We start from the raw sequence: 16,735 nt of genomic DNA, 5'->3' as shown, positions 1-16,735 counted from the left end.
CACAGGGGCTAAGTGTGGCCTCTTTGTTGTGCTGTGCTGTACTTTGTGTTTATATGTATGCTGCAGCAATCACTATGAGACAGAAGAGCATAATGTTGCTGGAAGGAGGTCAGTGACCACCCAGGGGCAGGGGGGGGCATCATATGAGGCAGTCTGGTGACATGGCAACCAAAGCCCCTGCATCACTCTACCACCTACAGTGGATTATAATGTATGACTGCAAAAGACTAGATTATACAACACAATAGCTACGGATGATCCATCATAGCTGCCTTTTAAGAAAAATGCAGTATGTATGTCAGTGTGAGGCTGCGGATTTGACTTTCAGGACCCTTTTTTTTCTCATGTAAATAATGTTAACGGCTTTGAATCTACAAATTCTACCAAAACCTCCAGTTTTAGATTTCTGTTCTTTTATGAATACAATCTTAGTTTTTCTTCTATGTCATCACCTAGTTGTGTTTTCAATACTTAATTATATTTGTTACCACTTGGAGCAGTGGGGCAGTTTCATAAGGCCTGAAGTAGTGTTTCCAGTGTAGTTTATGGGTCCTCTTTGCCACTTTTTTTCTCTCATTATCTTGTTCCAGCACTGCCGCTGACCTCGCAATGCTGCTTTCTAGTTTCTCAGCTGATGCAGTGTGCCAGCGTGGGGCTTCTCTTCCCGGCGACAGAAGCCCGCTTTTTTGGCAGCGGTTCACGTGAGGTGACTGGCCCCTCCCTCCCTCTCTCCTCCCCTTCCTCCCCCGCCAGGCTCGGCGCTTGCTATCCTGCCTCGTTGAGACAGCTCCACTGAGGCTTGCAAGATCAGCTGCCGTGCGAGCCCAGCTGAGGCTTCCGGGCACTCACGTTGCTAGATTTCATTTGTGAGTGAGCGTTTGACCTCAGGAATGAGTAGACATCCGCATGCTCATGCACGCAAACGCATGCATAGTTACAATCACACGGGTGTGCACGGATAAACAGCATATAAACACACAGACCTCTTTGAACACACAGCTTGCCCACATACAGTCTGCTGCACACACACTCACCTATTCACCGCCTTTCCTTTCTCTCTCTCTGTCTCTCTCTCTCTCTGTCTCTCTCTCTCTCTCTCTCTCTCTCTCTCTCTCTCTCTCTCATTCACCCCATTCGCCAGCCCCACTCACTCCCTGGCACCCCTCCATGTCGCTCCTGCCAACCTGCTCCCAAAACATGTAACCTACACTCAGTCCCCCTCACTCTGCCGCCGCGGGCCCTGACAGGCCGAGCGGTAATGCTTAGTGGCACAGGCTCGCCTATCCTCCATCCTCCACCATCGCCGCAGCAGTTCTGCAGATTGCTATTTGCTGACATTGGGGATGAGATTAAAGGCAGGGGTTAGGAAAGAGGCATTCAGAGATTGAAATGCAGCGATGACAGCTATTTCTCTCGTCATCCTAAGGCAACCGAAGGCCACAGCATTGTCAGGCTGCACGGAGGGCAATCTGAAGCAACAAAGTAGATTAACCTAGAGGGGAGAGATGAAACAGCGCACAAATCATGGCCTCTGGCAGTTCAGTAGCAGGCAGTTACACTCCTAATGTGTTCAACAGACTTATTTTCTGCTGTTAACCACTCGCTGACCTATTGTTTATGTCTTTAATTAAGTGTGAAGAAGTTATCACAAATGTGTACCTTCATTTGGCCCACCTTTTTGAGGGTGTCACTATAAATAAATGCTATATTACAGGGTGGAAACACTTATTCAAAAATTAAGCCCAATAAAAATGTGAAGTATGGCAATTCTGTTAGTTATGATTTAATTCTTTCCTTTTAGCACTGTTGTGTTGTTAATACTGAAACACAATGTGTGCAGGAGTTGACTGTGTGTTGTGTCTTTACCACCATATCTATCAGATATTTTAATCCAAGCGCAAAACTTTAGTTGAAGTCCCAAAATGGATTTTGTGGTTCTTTTATTAGTTTTGGATACGAGCTACAGTTGCTGGCTTTGCCTTTGGGGTTTGCAAGGGTTGCACCAGCAGAATTGTATTCTTTAGTAACATAGTGTGAAAAGTTTGGTCTCCCACAAAAAAGTTCCTTGCGATCCTTCTTTACATGCACGATCTTTGATTTCTGACGATGTAAGATCAAATTGAGCTGCAAGTGTGCTCCCTCTCTGCCTTTCATGCTGCTTCAATATCACGGCGTGAAAAAACAAAGAAGGCAAAGACTGAGGGAAATCTGAAGCGTTCTGCCACTCAACATCCCCCATTCCCAAACAACAGCGTCTCACTGCCACTACAAATACATTAGAAATCAATTATTTATGGAACAGAGTCAGGGCCTCTTTAATCTTTTCCTTTTATCCAATTAAATTGTCTAACCATTCTAAGCCTCTATAGCTCACAGGGAATGTGCTTCTTTAAAAAAAAGAAAAGAAGAAAAGATTTTCTCTTCAGTCCTTCTTTTGACTTTCGATGTAACAGAGAAGAGACACTTCTGAGGGTTGAAGAATGAAAGGAAAGAAAGTGAGTAAAGTGTAAATGAACTCCCCCTCCCGCCCCGTCACCATTGCATTGGTTCTACAGGAACTATTTGAAGTTTTGATATTAAGACTCTGGTTCCATTCCCCGTGCAAAGGGACGCTGGGGAGCAGCGAGGCCTTTCATGATTCCTTTATGCCCAGCTGAAATAGTTCGAAAGTATTTGCGATCATCTCCACAGGGGTAAATACGATGTTGCTTCAATTGCTGTCCTGTATTATTCAAGGAGTCAATTGAAGTAGTGTCTGAAAATTGAAAATGCTTACTTCCGACGCAGACGTGTGAAATTATTGATGTGAAGCATTGTAAAACACTCCACACTTCCCTCTATTATCATACAGTAAGACTGTTAGAGAAGAAAAGTTACAGACTCACTCAAAAGCTTCACATTTTTACACTTTGTGGAATAATTTTCACAATTTCCCCCAATGAAAGACATCCTAGTATGCTTTAGAGCTAAATGTGTTGTGATATATTTGATGAAACACGACGACTCCAAGACCATGTTTAATTCTTTCAGCTCGAGTTGGATAACTGCAGAGTTGATTACAAAATTGACAACAACATTAATTGACAGCAGTTTAATCATTTAAGTCATTAATTAAGCAAAAGTACCAAACATTCACCAGGTGTACCTTCTCAAAAGGTTTTAAAGCAGTAAGAAAATTTTATGTGTTTTAGAGTTTTGGACTGGCAGTCCGTCAAAACGAGCATTTTGATATCACTTTGGACATTTGCTACTTTCTGACATTTTGTTGAAAAAACAATCATTTGAATAAAATGGACAGACTAATTAATAATGCAAACAGAGCTGAAACGATTTGTTGACTTATTAGTCATAAGTCAATTGACAGGAAATTAATCAGCAACAATTTTTATAATTAATTAAGATTCTCTGGTTTCAGATTCTTAAATGTGAATATTTGCTCTTTGATAGTTAACTGTATATCTTGAGGTCTTGTCACACAAACAAAACAAGCAATATGAAGACTTTCCCTTAGGAAATTTTAATGGCCATTTTCACCCATTTTATTATATTTTATAGATTAACCTATTGATAAAGAAAATAATGATTAGATTAATCAATAATAGAAAAATAATAATTAGTGGTAGCCCTAGTTTATATTACCATTGCATAATCGGTGGTAATCATGGATCCTAAAACAGTCCACACAACAGATTGAACATACAATAATAATGACTAAATAGTAATTTACCATTGGAGACCATCATCTCTTCCAACAAACGCTTGGCATGATGGGAGACTGAGAAATGGGATGAAAGAAAATTATTTTAATAAACTGTTTTTCTTTGTCCTCTATTTTGGTAAACTTAATATCTTAAGATGTCAGCTGAGGCTTTAGGACATTTTATAGTCCAAACGATTAATCGATTAATCAAAAATATAAACAGTCGTCACAGTAATTGATAATGATAATCACTAGTTACAGCCCTAATAGAGTGTCATGTCTGATATGACATCACATACAACAATATGCCAGTTTCATTACGTAGTCTCAGCGCATTTAGATTCTTATTATTAATTATTGCTTTGCATTTTGGGTTATATTTAGAATAGTAATAAAGCATACAGTAGTTTCAGGGCCAAACGTAAACGGCCTCAGAGCTGCTGCTCTTTGTTAAATGATCATGTGAATCCATGTGTGGGCTGCTGATGTGTGAGCACAGGGCGGCATGACATGTCTGTTGTTATACATACAGTGTTTGATACATGTGTCTGTGTTTGTATATTATCGTCTACATGTGTGGCATGTCTGGTGCAAATAGATTTTTTTTCATTGTGTGTGTGCTTCTGTGTGTGTGTGCATGCGTGCGTGTGTGTAAAACTGTGTACACTGTACACACAGTCGCGCACAAATAGCTCCTGAGGGCCCTCGCGATCACAGACTGCCAAAAGGAAAAGGATTTCCGAGAGGTTTCCTTCTCGCTATTTAAAGTGGGAGCCCTGTGGGACATGTTTGGCATTCTCATCCACTCACTGAAGATGGCCTGTGATCTGAAGCCACTAACAGGCTCAGCATGCTCTGTCTCTGTCTCTCGCTCACTCTCTCTCCCTTTCTCTTTCCCTCTGGCTCTCTGAAGTGATTACCCTGCTTGTGATTCCACTGACACCCACATGTCCCCCCGAGACGTGCCTTCACTAGTTTGTTTAATCTGCCTCCCTGTACAGTAGGTAACGCAGCCATAATTGAGGTGTGGATAGAGCTGTGGGAACAGATAAAACCGATAGCAGGTTTTATTTTATGAAAACTTGTCTGTGTTATAAATTGTGGTGGATGACAGCAGTCGCTTAATTAACGTACAAAATGCCACTGTGATAAGAATTCAAAATGTTAACATCTAATAGTGCAATCTGTCAGACCTTTGTTTCTTAATGTGTCCCCAGTCAATAAACGATGAAACCCATAATATAAGAGTCACAAAGATCAGCGTTTCATTAAGGATATCGAAATGTTGCTGGAAAAGTTGTGGATCCAGTCGTTCGTTAAGCAACTTTTCTCAGTTTCCACCCAGGCTGACAATAAGATAATGAGTTATCTGAGATTAGAATACCATTAGCGGGCCTTGCAGTCAAGCAGATATTTGATCTCAACAACATATGACTTCCAAAAGTTGTGCTGATACCTGAGACAGATTCAGCTTTACACTCTATTTGAATTTTTTGATATGAAAACAGCAAGTGGAACTGTGAAAATGCAAGCATCAGATACTCTATCTCCCCCGGTTAGTGTCTCGCCTCTGTCTGTAACACGCTTGAACTGCTCTGTTCAGAACATACAGAGTGTCAATCATCGCCCAAATCAGCCTTTAGATGAAGCAAAAAATGAAAAAGAACAAAAATGATCTATACAACTGAACTTGAATTAATTAAATATACTGTATCATACTTCCTCTGAGAGATTGCATCTGTCGTCAGATGTGTAAAAAATAAAACATTCTGAGATATCTTTTTAAACCCTATTATTGTAAGATACCAGTAATTAAATTGACAGTGTTATTAATTGGGTTGAAGATAACTTGCATTGAGTCGAGGACATCTTAAACTCAATTAAAGATATCTCCAACTCAATTAAAGATATCCAAATGCCATGTCCCGCAATATGCAATCAGGCTCTTTCTGGCGCAATAATATCAGTTCACTTGTGCCCCTTTTACAAAGACTTAGTTGTACTTCTAAAGTTTTCCTTTTATCATTTAAAGCCTGATATTTTGAAATAGATGTCGTCCATGTCACACTTTGGTGATGTGTATAGTTTCTTTAATGTCGCCTAATTATAGTATTTAATCCTTCCTTATCCAGCGTTTGAAATAGAAATGAAGATTGGGCACTTCTGACATCAGAAAAGGAAACCTTTTAAGGGATAGCTTAAAATTTGTGGAACAGGGTAGTATGAGTTGATGCATGGGCCACAGCTCAGCCTGAAGTACGGATCCTGTGGCTGAACAGATCCACAGTGAGCCCGCAGCCTGTCGGACAGAAATGAACAGCAATAAATGGAGGCTGGTGGCAGAAACATTTACAAAGACTTAAAAATGAAATGTCACCATCCACAACGGAATATAGGCGCTTTAGTTTCTGATCTCTGATGCTTGATTGTACTTCCAAACAACTGATTAATCAGCTAAAACTTAAATGGCAACAGTGTTGATAATTAGGCTTTAAGTCTTTTACCAGGAAAAAATTCTAAACATCTCAAATGTGAGGACCTGCTGCTTTTCTCTTGTTGTTTATTGAAAAAATATCTATACATTTGGGTTTCTGACTGATGATCAGATAAAATGGGTAATTTGAAGATGTCAACATGGGCATTTTCTAGAGGTTTTTTTTTTTACACTTTCTAGATTAGAAGGTTAATCAAAAAAAGACCTGGAACAGACTCGCGAACCTGAAGTTAATTAAATGTCCTCATAGTTTTATGTGATTGCCACCAGTTTTAATCATGTCAACTTTGTTTCTTGGCAATCGCATCACTTTGGCATGGCACATGGCTCTAAATACAACAATACCCATGAGCCTCAGCCGCTGTTGCAATGGAGAAGAGACGCAAATCAGAGCTACAGCCAATTCAAAACGTTTAGTTGATAAATTAATCCCATATTGAACCAGTGGATGTTTCTAACCAAATAACACCTACATACAGTTTTTCCACCAAATGAGTTAAACCACTTTTGTTCTGTTCAAGATCCACCATTTTTGAGCAGAACCATTGTGATCAAGGATTCCTCAACAGAGGGTGTTTTACAATAGACCAAGGTTATTATAGTTCAATTAAAACCAAAACTAGGTCTGGAAAAAAAACATTTTAGTTAACTGAGAAAGTGGAATTCAGAAAAAAAACTAAAACGATACTGTGTACTTACAACAACTTAAATAAAATAAAAATATAGAGGAAATGTCTTTAGTTTTTAGTCTTTGTCAATTTTGGTCAAATTTGCCAACAAGCATGAGGAGGCATTGTTTATTGAGACTGGGATACATGAGAGTCAATTGCCTTTTGTATTGTAATAACAAACGTATTAAATATTACCCCTAACAAATACCCCCCATATTATAATTTAAAAAATGTAATCTCCTAAAAGGCTTCTTGAGTCGTAATATCTAGACAGGTGTGTATCTTTGATTTTTTTTATATTTCTAACATCCGTGGTACTGATAATTCGAACAAGAGAGTTTTATGTCCATCTGAGCTGTAATACTTTTTTTACTTCTGCAACCAGGGGCCACAAAAATAGCTCCTTTCACTACACAACTCATAATCAAAATAATCAGTATTTGCAACCATACTTGATTCTCCTCTCAGATCCCTTTGTATCATGAAACTATTCAAAAACACAATAGTTCCAGGATAATAGATACGTGATCTTTGCACTTGAAAGGATTATTTTCACATAATTTTTAAGAAATGTGTCTCTTGGCAAAGCCCATTTCTTTTGACCTGTCTGGGTTTGAGATGTTGTATCACTGTCCTGAAAGAGATTCGCTGCACACAGTTGGATGCTTCCTCTCAGGTCAAGCTGTTTACTATCATCAGAGCGTCTGCCAGTGCTTGGAAACAGAGTTACACTTCACAGCTCTGCTGCATAACAGTATACATGATTGGATCATTTATTTTGATCTTTATGGTTTTTCAGTGAGGGGGCTGTGACTGTTGGTTTCCTGATGAATGTGATCTGACCTTAAATATCTGGATTTATGATGAATCTGCTCTCATTCTCCCCTCCTCTTCCTCTCCCCAGGGCGCTGTGCCAGCTGTGGAGAGAACGTTGTGGGTGAAGGCACCGGCTGCACTGCCATGGACCAGGTCTTCCATGTCGACTGCTTCGTCTGCATGACCTGCAGCACCAAGCTGCGTGGCAAGCCTTTCTTCGCTGTGGAGAAGAAGGCGTACTGTGAGCCTTGCTATATTGTAAGTAACTTTTTTTCCCTTCAAATCCACCTGCCTCACCGCTTGGTTTGGCTCACTCTCGTTCCATGTTTCAAAGGTGCACTTTATGATATCAGGAGTGGGGACATTTTAGGCCTGTGCCTGGAATGTTCATATATTTCCACTTTCTGGCAACCACATTTCATTTCATCAAAGTCCGACAAGCTGCCTGCTCTCACCACACACATCTTCATTTCCTCTTTTTCTTTGGATTTTTTGTTTTGTTTTTGGTCACTCAATGAAACTGTCTTTCACGATTTCTTCTCCTGAAAGTGGTTTCTTGCCGTCACCCAGCTTTTAAGGCCACGTAGAAGTACATGAGAAGATGCTGGAAATAATGTACAATAGGCAATTACTATTAGTACAGGAACTGAGTTTCTCTCAGCTCTACACAACTTTTGTTCATTTTTGAGCTGATTGTTTTGGTTAAACTCAATGAATGCAGGTTTAAGACACTTTAAGACAAAATTTCCAGTTTTATTGTTGCCGGTTTTTGACAGTGATATTAAATGTTAATAGAAGCTGTAAAATTTATTAGCGTAGCTTCAGATTTAACCTTAGTGATAGTCATGAGCAGCGAATACAAGGCTAGCACAAAACTTTTTCTAGCCCAGGACAACCTGATAGATTATTCATTTGTTCTGCCTGAATAATGAATCAGAGATGCATTCATAGAGGATTTTCAGATATCTCTTCCTTGGTGAATTAGATGATGATTATATTGTGTTCACTTGCACATCATTCAGTGAGCTGATGCATAACTATCTGTAGTTAAAGCTGATAAGCAGTCAGATATGCTTTAAATGCACTTGAGTTAATAAAAGAGTTTCAAAATCACGTTGGAATGTAACATCGTGTTCATTCTCTTTGTGGATCCGCTAATACTGAAGATTCTATCTCATCTGTTTCCTCATTTTTACTTTTCTAAATAACTCTTCTGATCAAAAGTTGACCGGACTGAGGAAATGACTGACAATGAGATATCCCAGAAGGCTTTTAAGTTATTTCTAATTTTGGGTATTTTTATTTCTTCTTACAAAACTGTGACCTGTTTTCCTGTCGCCAAGTTGCGCAACAGACATGAAAGTATTTCCTTGCACAATATTGTCAGGAAAGATGCATCATCTTGCAAGACCACAAGGAAACCCTTTTTGCAGAAGTTTTTCCCTCATTCAGTTTCATTAGAATATGGTTCAGTTTCTGTCAAAGACATGCAGGTTAATAGGTTAATTGGTGACTCTAAATCACCCCTAGGTGTGAATGTGAGGGTGAATGGTTGTATGTCTGTATGTGTCAGCCCTGTGATGAACCAGCCTCTCATCTGGGATCGGCTCCGGGCCCCCCGCAACCTTGTAAAGGATAAGGGGTTATAGATAATGGATGGAGTGTGTTAATTCCTGTTTACAAAACTGAAATTACTGAAATAAATGCATAAAAATACAGTTGTATCCAATGTGGTGATACGTTTGGATATGGACAGATACGTTTTTTATCCAGAAGATTACAGAAATGGATCTTTGACAGATTGTATTTTTATTTTTATATGATATACAGCTCTGGATACATTTCCATAAACTTATATACCCATGGACCTTTCCTGACACGGGTCCTCTTTGTCCAGTGTATGACCTACTATCCTGTCGCCTGTCAGTATTTCCTTGCACAATATTGTCAGGAAAGACACATCATCTTGCAAGACCACAAGAAAATCCTTTTGCAGAAGTGTTTCCCTCATTCGGTTTCATTAGAATATGGTTCAGTTTTCTGGATTTCCAGTTGCTGGATGTGACATGATCCAAGTTTCTTATAGTCAGCAATATTATGGGTAAGTTTGTGGGTCATTCCTGGAAGCTGAGATGGGAAGTAGCTGTAAAGCATTGAAATTAGCCTATACAGTGGAAATTTTTCGGTTACATATTTGAATTTTCATTCTTGCTTTTTTATTATAAGTTATATAGATTTTTGCATTAATATGTTTCATATCAAAGTCTGTTTACAAGACTTTTGCATGAGTGAAAAAAGTTTTGTAAAGCCTTTTGACACATCCAGAGGGATCTGCGCAAAATCTGATAAGCCGTCAGTGTCGGTTGGGGTTGACGACTACAAGTTTGACAATAAAAATAAATGGGGGTGTGGAGTTTACCAAACCTCTGGAGCCCACTCCTTATCTCTGCTTAAGGCTAGCAACATGAGGCTACATTAGCAGCTGCTAGCATGTTGACTACTGACAGTTCAATTGCATTGTGGGTCATAAAGTTACCATGTTTTAACAAGGAAAAATGATTTGTGATGGAAAAAAAGACTATATCTCTGGTTTTGCAGTATCGATTTGATCCTTTTTTAAACATTGCACTCCTGGACTTGTGTTACAGGGATTCAGTGCTAAGGAAGTGGAGCACTTTTTTTTTCTATTCCTGCAGTTCGTGAACGGTAAAACTCGGGGTTTGTTCCTACAGTCAAATTGGAGCCACACTTGCCAACAAATGCTGTCTGGTAGTTATTTGTCCACAGAATAGAAATGTTCCACTGTCCAGATAGTAGATAATACACTTTGAAAGAAAGATTATTATTTATATATTATTTATATATTATTAATTATATATTATGTTAATGAGGAGTTATGGCTTTGCTTTTAGTGGATAAGGGATGAAGCATCTTGATGACCAGGGCAGCATGAAGGTAACTGCTGATATATACAGTAGATTATTTTTAGAAAACATCTTGGAATAATGACAATTCTTTGTCCTAAAGAAATAAATTAGAACACACTGATATTATTGATTCTTCTGAAGCAGCACCTATTAACTTGTGCTTACAGTTTTCCTTCACATCACTTGCAGGAAATGGCTTGATATGCACTTTACCAGTAAAGTCTCGAAGTTGAGCTAAATGACGTTTAAACCAGTGGCAGGCCATCTCCTAAATCATCCCTTTTCAGAGGCACTCACTGTGATTGTAGTTGTCTTGTCTGGAAGTTCTCCAACTCTGATACATGCGCTAAAGAGGAGCGGGATAATTTAAGAACTTTATTTATGCATTTCATCAGCATAAATGTTCTTCTGGCACAAGATCAAAAGGATGGGGGAAATCTGAATTTCTTAATGAAAGTAATTTCTTCTTCTTTTATTCCCATCCTCAGGGTCATACGCCTCTGTACGATTAGAGAATGAACGTGAGAGTTGAGTCTCTGAAGAGAAATGTCATATCCCAGAGAGAAAGAGGAAAACTTCAAGTTAGCCTCTAAGTCAGTCAGTCTAGGAATCTCTAAGAGCAAACGAACATTAAAGATTCACTGTGAATTTGTTTTTTGACTGTAGATTCTGTACTGTTCTCCCTCTTCTACTTGCCATGTAATACATTATATTAGCAGCATATTAAACCCTTATTAACCCCCTGTTTTCCATATTGAAGGGGCACTCAAGTTCTAGTCTAGTCTAGTCTCTAATCGGCACTCCCATAAGGTTGTGGAACCTTTCAAAGAAGTATTATATATGGGTTTAGTTAGTGTGATATTGTATAGACTTAACTGTTGACTTTTCCTGACCTTTCAGGAATTTGGGGAAATAGAATTATTCACTCTTTTGCCAGGAATTAGATGAGAAGATTGATACCACTCTTATGTCTGTATGCTAAATATTAAGCTTGAGCCTGCAGGTGGTTAGCTTAGCGTAACATAAAGACTGGAAGCAAGGGGGAACAACTAGCCTGCCTCTGTCCAGATTTAGAAAAAATAAAACAAAAGAAGACATCATTCAGCTGTTTTCACAGGGTGAATTATACTTTCTATGATGTGTAAACTGACCTTGGATTCATTAAATTGGTGTAGTTGCCCTATATATATAGTATGTATTCAATTAGAAAACAATATCTATCTAGAATCTGTCTATCTTATATAGTTGATACTTTTTGACTAATTCTAATTTTTTATACTATGTACTATTTTTATTATTATTATTAACTTGTTTTATATATTCTATATCCTATATGTTGCACCCTCTGGCAGTGGATTGCATTTGATGCAGAATACAGTACAGGTATAACAGGTGCCGGAGGAAACTTTCTGTGTGTAGAATCTGTATAATAGTATGCAAAAATCTATTAATCCCTTTGCCAAGAATTGCAGGAATACATTTTGCACACCACACTGATTGCCATCCAATAAAGTTGTCTGCCATGTATCAGAGTAGGCGATCAGCAGCTTCCTTATCTAGGCTAAGACTTTACATATTCTGTGGAACAATGCTGGCATTTGTATTGGCACGATCCATCTCTTCCGCTGGGTGATTTGCCTCATTCAAACTGTTTGTCTAGATATCATTAATTCCTTTTAGTAATGTGCAGGAACTCACCCACCTCTGTTATCGTCACCTGTGTACTTCCTGATTTTACAACCTGCTATCTCTCTGTCTAACCAACCTCAGTCACACCACTGGCGCAGCAGTCAGCCTTTGTCCTCGGCACTTCCCTGGCTTGCCTCCATAGAGGACTAATCTCTGCCTATTTGAATACACAATGACGGTGATAAACTCTGCCGACGTTCACTTAATGTCTCGTTTTGCATGGAGAGCTTTGTAATCGTGTTAATGTGACAACACCGGGTCACCATTGGTTTCTTTGTTTTTTTTTTTCTTGTCTGATGTGCCTCAGCCTGAGGTGTCCCACAGCTTTCCCCATTTCATGTTTGCACACATGATAAGACATAAAGTACGAGTGTGTGTGCAAACACCACCCAGTGAGCCGTCCATCATTGTTACTGAGAGACAGCAGTTTTGAGTTTTAGTGCCACTAAGTGTTTTCCAAGAAAGCTCTCATGTGAAACATTTTTCAGTAGATTCAAAATATTGCTGACTGGATGTTTTCTGTAAACTGGAACAAATTAATCACAGGGCATCTGGAAATTCACAAATAGGAGACAAACCCAGTGGGGCCGTACGATATTACAACAATATTTTCCATAACAGCCAGGCGTCTTAACTGGGTCTCTTGTAATTGGAGATCCAATTATGTAACCAGATCTATGATGACATTTATTGTATGTTATCATGTGTTAACTCAAAACGTGAAGACCTGGGTCTGTTGATTCAAACTAAACTTTTATAGACAGCCACAGATTTAAGATTGAATGTTTATCTTGTTAATTGAGTCAGTCATCTTGCAGTTAAATGCACATTAAGGTGTGGAAAGATGAAGGTTTGATGCTTTTTTACACGCTTGAAGGATGCGACCTGAGACAAAGCTGTTGCTGCAAGAGTTTAACATTTAAGAAGAGTGTTCCACTTTAGACAAACCTGTTGTAATTTGAAAGGCCAAGAGTACACTCTGCTTTAATGTGAACACACCAGGTACATACAGAGTCAATTGTGTTATGATTACGTTCCAGGTATGTGGTGAGTGTAATGCACTGTTTTTTGTATTCACTTAATTCAGATTTTCATGAAATCAGACCATGTTTTGATACTATTTATGGGCTGCATTTTTTCAGCAATAGCCGTTCAGTAGATTTACATTATCTATTTAGTTCTCTATAGAGTGGTTTTCATTGTTAGTGGCGGAGCCCGCCATTCCCACGCTGAACTCGTAAGAGGGATTCATAGGGAAACAATGCTTCATGTAATCCAGCGTTACAGTTTGAGGCTGACATTAATGAGATAGAATTACAATGTTCACCCTGCTACCAACGTGTCAGAGCTGTATTCAATTACTGCTAATGTGAACTAAATAAATTAAAACACAGGGTAGCTTTTACTGTGAAGCAGTTACAAAATATTCTGTGTATTTGTCACCAAAGTTAGCGGTGACCACAATTGTCCCTAAAAACGAGTCATTTACGGCATTTTTTTAATTCGTGGAAGATTAAAATTTTTTGCATGAGAGTAATGGAACATTCTGTAGCAGCACATTTCCAACTTCTTAACAAAGTAACCTAATGTTACTGTGACCTGCTGTGTTTTCCACAGCAGGTCACAGTAACTACTTCTGTCTCATGGCTGCAGTTATTATTGCTTTTTTTTTAATCAAAACACGTTGTTGCTCTTTTGCTGTATGTCTGACAAAGTAGCTGCTTGAGTAGTGTTTACTTTAGTATTAAGCTACACTTGCTGTAATCAACAGTAACTTCTGGTGTCGCCAAGTACCAGGTCTGGAATCTTAAGGAGCTTTAACATGTCATACCACAGAATCCCATTTCTTACTATATTCACTTAAATAAAAGCAGCTACAACAGTATTTATTGACCCTGATTTAGAAACATTAATATGAGACATTTTCACAGCTTTACATCAAAGACCAGTGTAGCGAATGAAGTCATTATGCACTTGCAGTCATTATACCTTCTAGATAGTTCAAGCCTAAATGTTCTTGGTCAGTGGGATTATAGAAGTCTACACATCTATTTGAAATTGTTCTCTTAGAAATGAATAGTAATGTTATATCTCCTTTCACTCTAGGAAGTCTGCCTCTGACCACAAGAGCATATTAGTTAAACGAGCTGAGGGCAACAAGGACTCTTCCTCCTATCTGATAGTTTAGCTGGTCTTTGAAGAAGTTTAGCAGTGGGATTCGGTGTCACTGAGGTTAATTGCTTACACTGGGTACCATGCCTACTGTTCTTTAGTCCATTCTATGTCGTCCATATGTGCGTTGTAACGAAGGCATTTCCAATGCCCAAATTTTGCCCACGTAATTTACTTTAAAACGGCTTCTTAGCTGCCCTTTGCTTCAGGTACTATGCTGGTAAACAGATCTATTCAATCTGCGTAACTGATACTAGTGAACGGTAAAAGGGTTGCAGACAATGCTCAGTTCCCTGTTTGAGGCAGAATAACATCCCCACTTTCCTGTTTATACTACCACTTCCCATGAATATAGATCATCCGAAGTGCAGCCAGTTTAAGTGTACCATAATGAGACTGATGTAAGTAACACAAGGTCACGCCAGGAGCAGCGCTTCATATTGAAAGAGCAGTAATAAAGAGATAGGGATTTGCCCACACAAAAACCTTAATCTATTTCTGCCTCTTTTGACAGAATTTCAGAGACCACCAAGGTCACGGACGCCAAGTTGCTTGAATGTAATTACGTTCATTATCTGGTGTTGTACTACCGCTCTGTTATTTAAAATAAATGGGCTTTGGTCTCATTGGCTACACTCTCCGAAAGATTTTCCATTCTGCTATTGTAAAGGAGGAACTGCACACAGCAGCCCTGACCTGCAGTCACCAGGAAACGTTCTGATTGACTGACGAGCTTTCACCCTCTGTGTCTGTTTGTCTGTCTTGGAAAGTGGGGATGTCATTCGCCCATTCATGTCGCCTTTTTTATGGCTTAACTATCTGTGGGCTTTCTTTTTTGTGTCATTAATTTTCTTATGCAGATCCACGTTTTTAGCACAAACTCTTAATAAGAATTTCTATCATCAGCTAAGGCTCACTTGAAAATAAATTATCTAATGGAGGACAATTTTATATTTTTCTGAAGTTTTTGTTTTTGTTGTATTTTATGTTTAAAGTATAATTTACCCAATTTTTCAAACGTGCAAAAAGAAAATTATCTGCATTTTCTGGCTAGGTGAAAATCATACTTTATTGAGTTGCTTTCTTCTCCTGAACCCAAAAATCTTAATTTATGAATTGAATGCTTCGCCTTCTGCTAAATGTGTTAGGGAAGCTTGGGGGAAAAGAAATGCATGATGTTCCCAAGAAGATATTCAATTCTGTTTAGGCCAAATTCACACATTTTGTACACACATTAATATAATTTAAAGTAATTTGTTGGTTTTATTCAAAAGTAATGTTACACAAATTGTATTCCTCTGTGTGTCAATTTTGTGATAGAATAAATGCAAAATCAAACTACTATTACTTTTATTGTGTCCAATGTTAGGTCAAATGTTGGTCTGGTGTTTCTAACCTGTTTTCCAATGCATAAAAAATATATACCTTCCCGCAGCTTTGATAATTCCACCTTGTTTCCAAAGGTTGTCAGAAGATTGTCAAAATGTGCTCTGCTAGTTCAGTAATTTCCAACCAACCAAACAACCAAACTTGTACCCCACATAGATTGTGGAGTAGTTCAACTAGTTTAAAAGAAATAGATTTTTTTATTTTATTATGAAATATATACACAAATACATACACATATATATATTGTCCAAATGGCTGTGATACTGATAATTAGTACATTGTCCCAATAACCAGCTACCAGTTAAAATATGCTGACAATAGGCACACACCTCCCACCAACCTGAATCTTGAAGCCACTTATTGCCACTAAGAGTGCATGAAAACTAGTTAACATGCTAGCAGAGAAGCTGAAATAGTTATATCTCAAAGTAAAAGATCCAAGGTTGAAATAGTAAGCTGAACTTAATGGATAAAAAAATTAAAATGAGCTAAAAGCAATGGATAAATGGTTAAAAGATTCAGCTTCTTGGGCTCCAAGTGTTGAAGAATGCAAATTTGTCATAAACATCAACAATTCACAACAATATTGTAACAATATCCACTTTTTGTTGTGTTACTTAACACCCACTTTAACGTCAACTGAAATGAAAATATTTGCAACTTGATGGGTGGTGTTGATGATGGCGTACTTGAGCTCATGTGTTTGCGAAGTGGCGGTACATCAGACAAAAAGGATTGAGGCCCACACTTCTACTTGTGTTTATTGAGTTTTATAAATGAGATCAAACGCACCGTACTCATACAGTCTAGATAGCAAAGGGAAGTCTCCGAGGGTGGCACAGCACCCAGAGGTGACAGGCCTGGTGCCAGCTGTATA

General features: G+C 38.6%; 1 protein-coding gene across 4 annotated transcripts in view; it reads left to right on the top strand.

The window, feature by feature from the left end:
• Window positions 1-16,735, top strand: part of lpp (LIM domain containing preferred translocation partner in lipoma) — a 144,173-nt gene that overhangs the window by 108,207 nt on the left and 19,231 nt on the right. For all 4 annotated transcript variants that reach the window (XM_051376059.1, XM_051376057.1, XM_051376058.1 and 1 more), the window contains one exon: window positions 7,770-7,939. In XM_051376059.1, the coding sequence (XP_051232019.1) occupies window positions 7,770-7,939 (170 nt within the window). The remainder of the gene's footprint in view (window positions 1-7,769; window positions 7,940-16,735) is intronic.

Source organism: Dicentrarchus labrax, unplaced genomic scaffold, assembly GCF_905237075.1.
Source record: "Dicentrarchus labrax unplaced genomic scaffold, dlabrax2021, whole genome shotgun sequence".
Lineage (NCBI taxonomy): Eukaryota > Metazoa > Chordata > Actinopteri > Moronidae > Dicentrarchus > Dicentrarchus labrax.
This window is presented reverse-complemented; position numbering and strand designations above follow the sequence as displayed.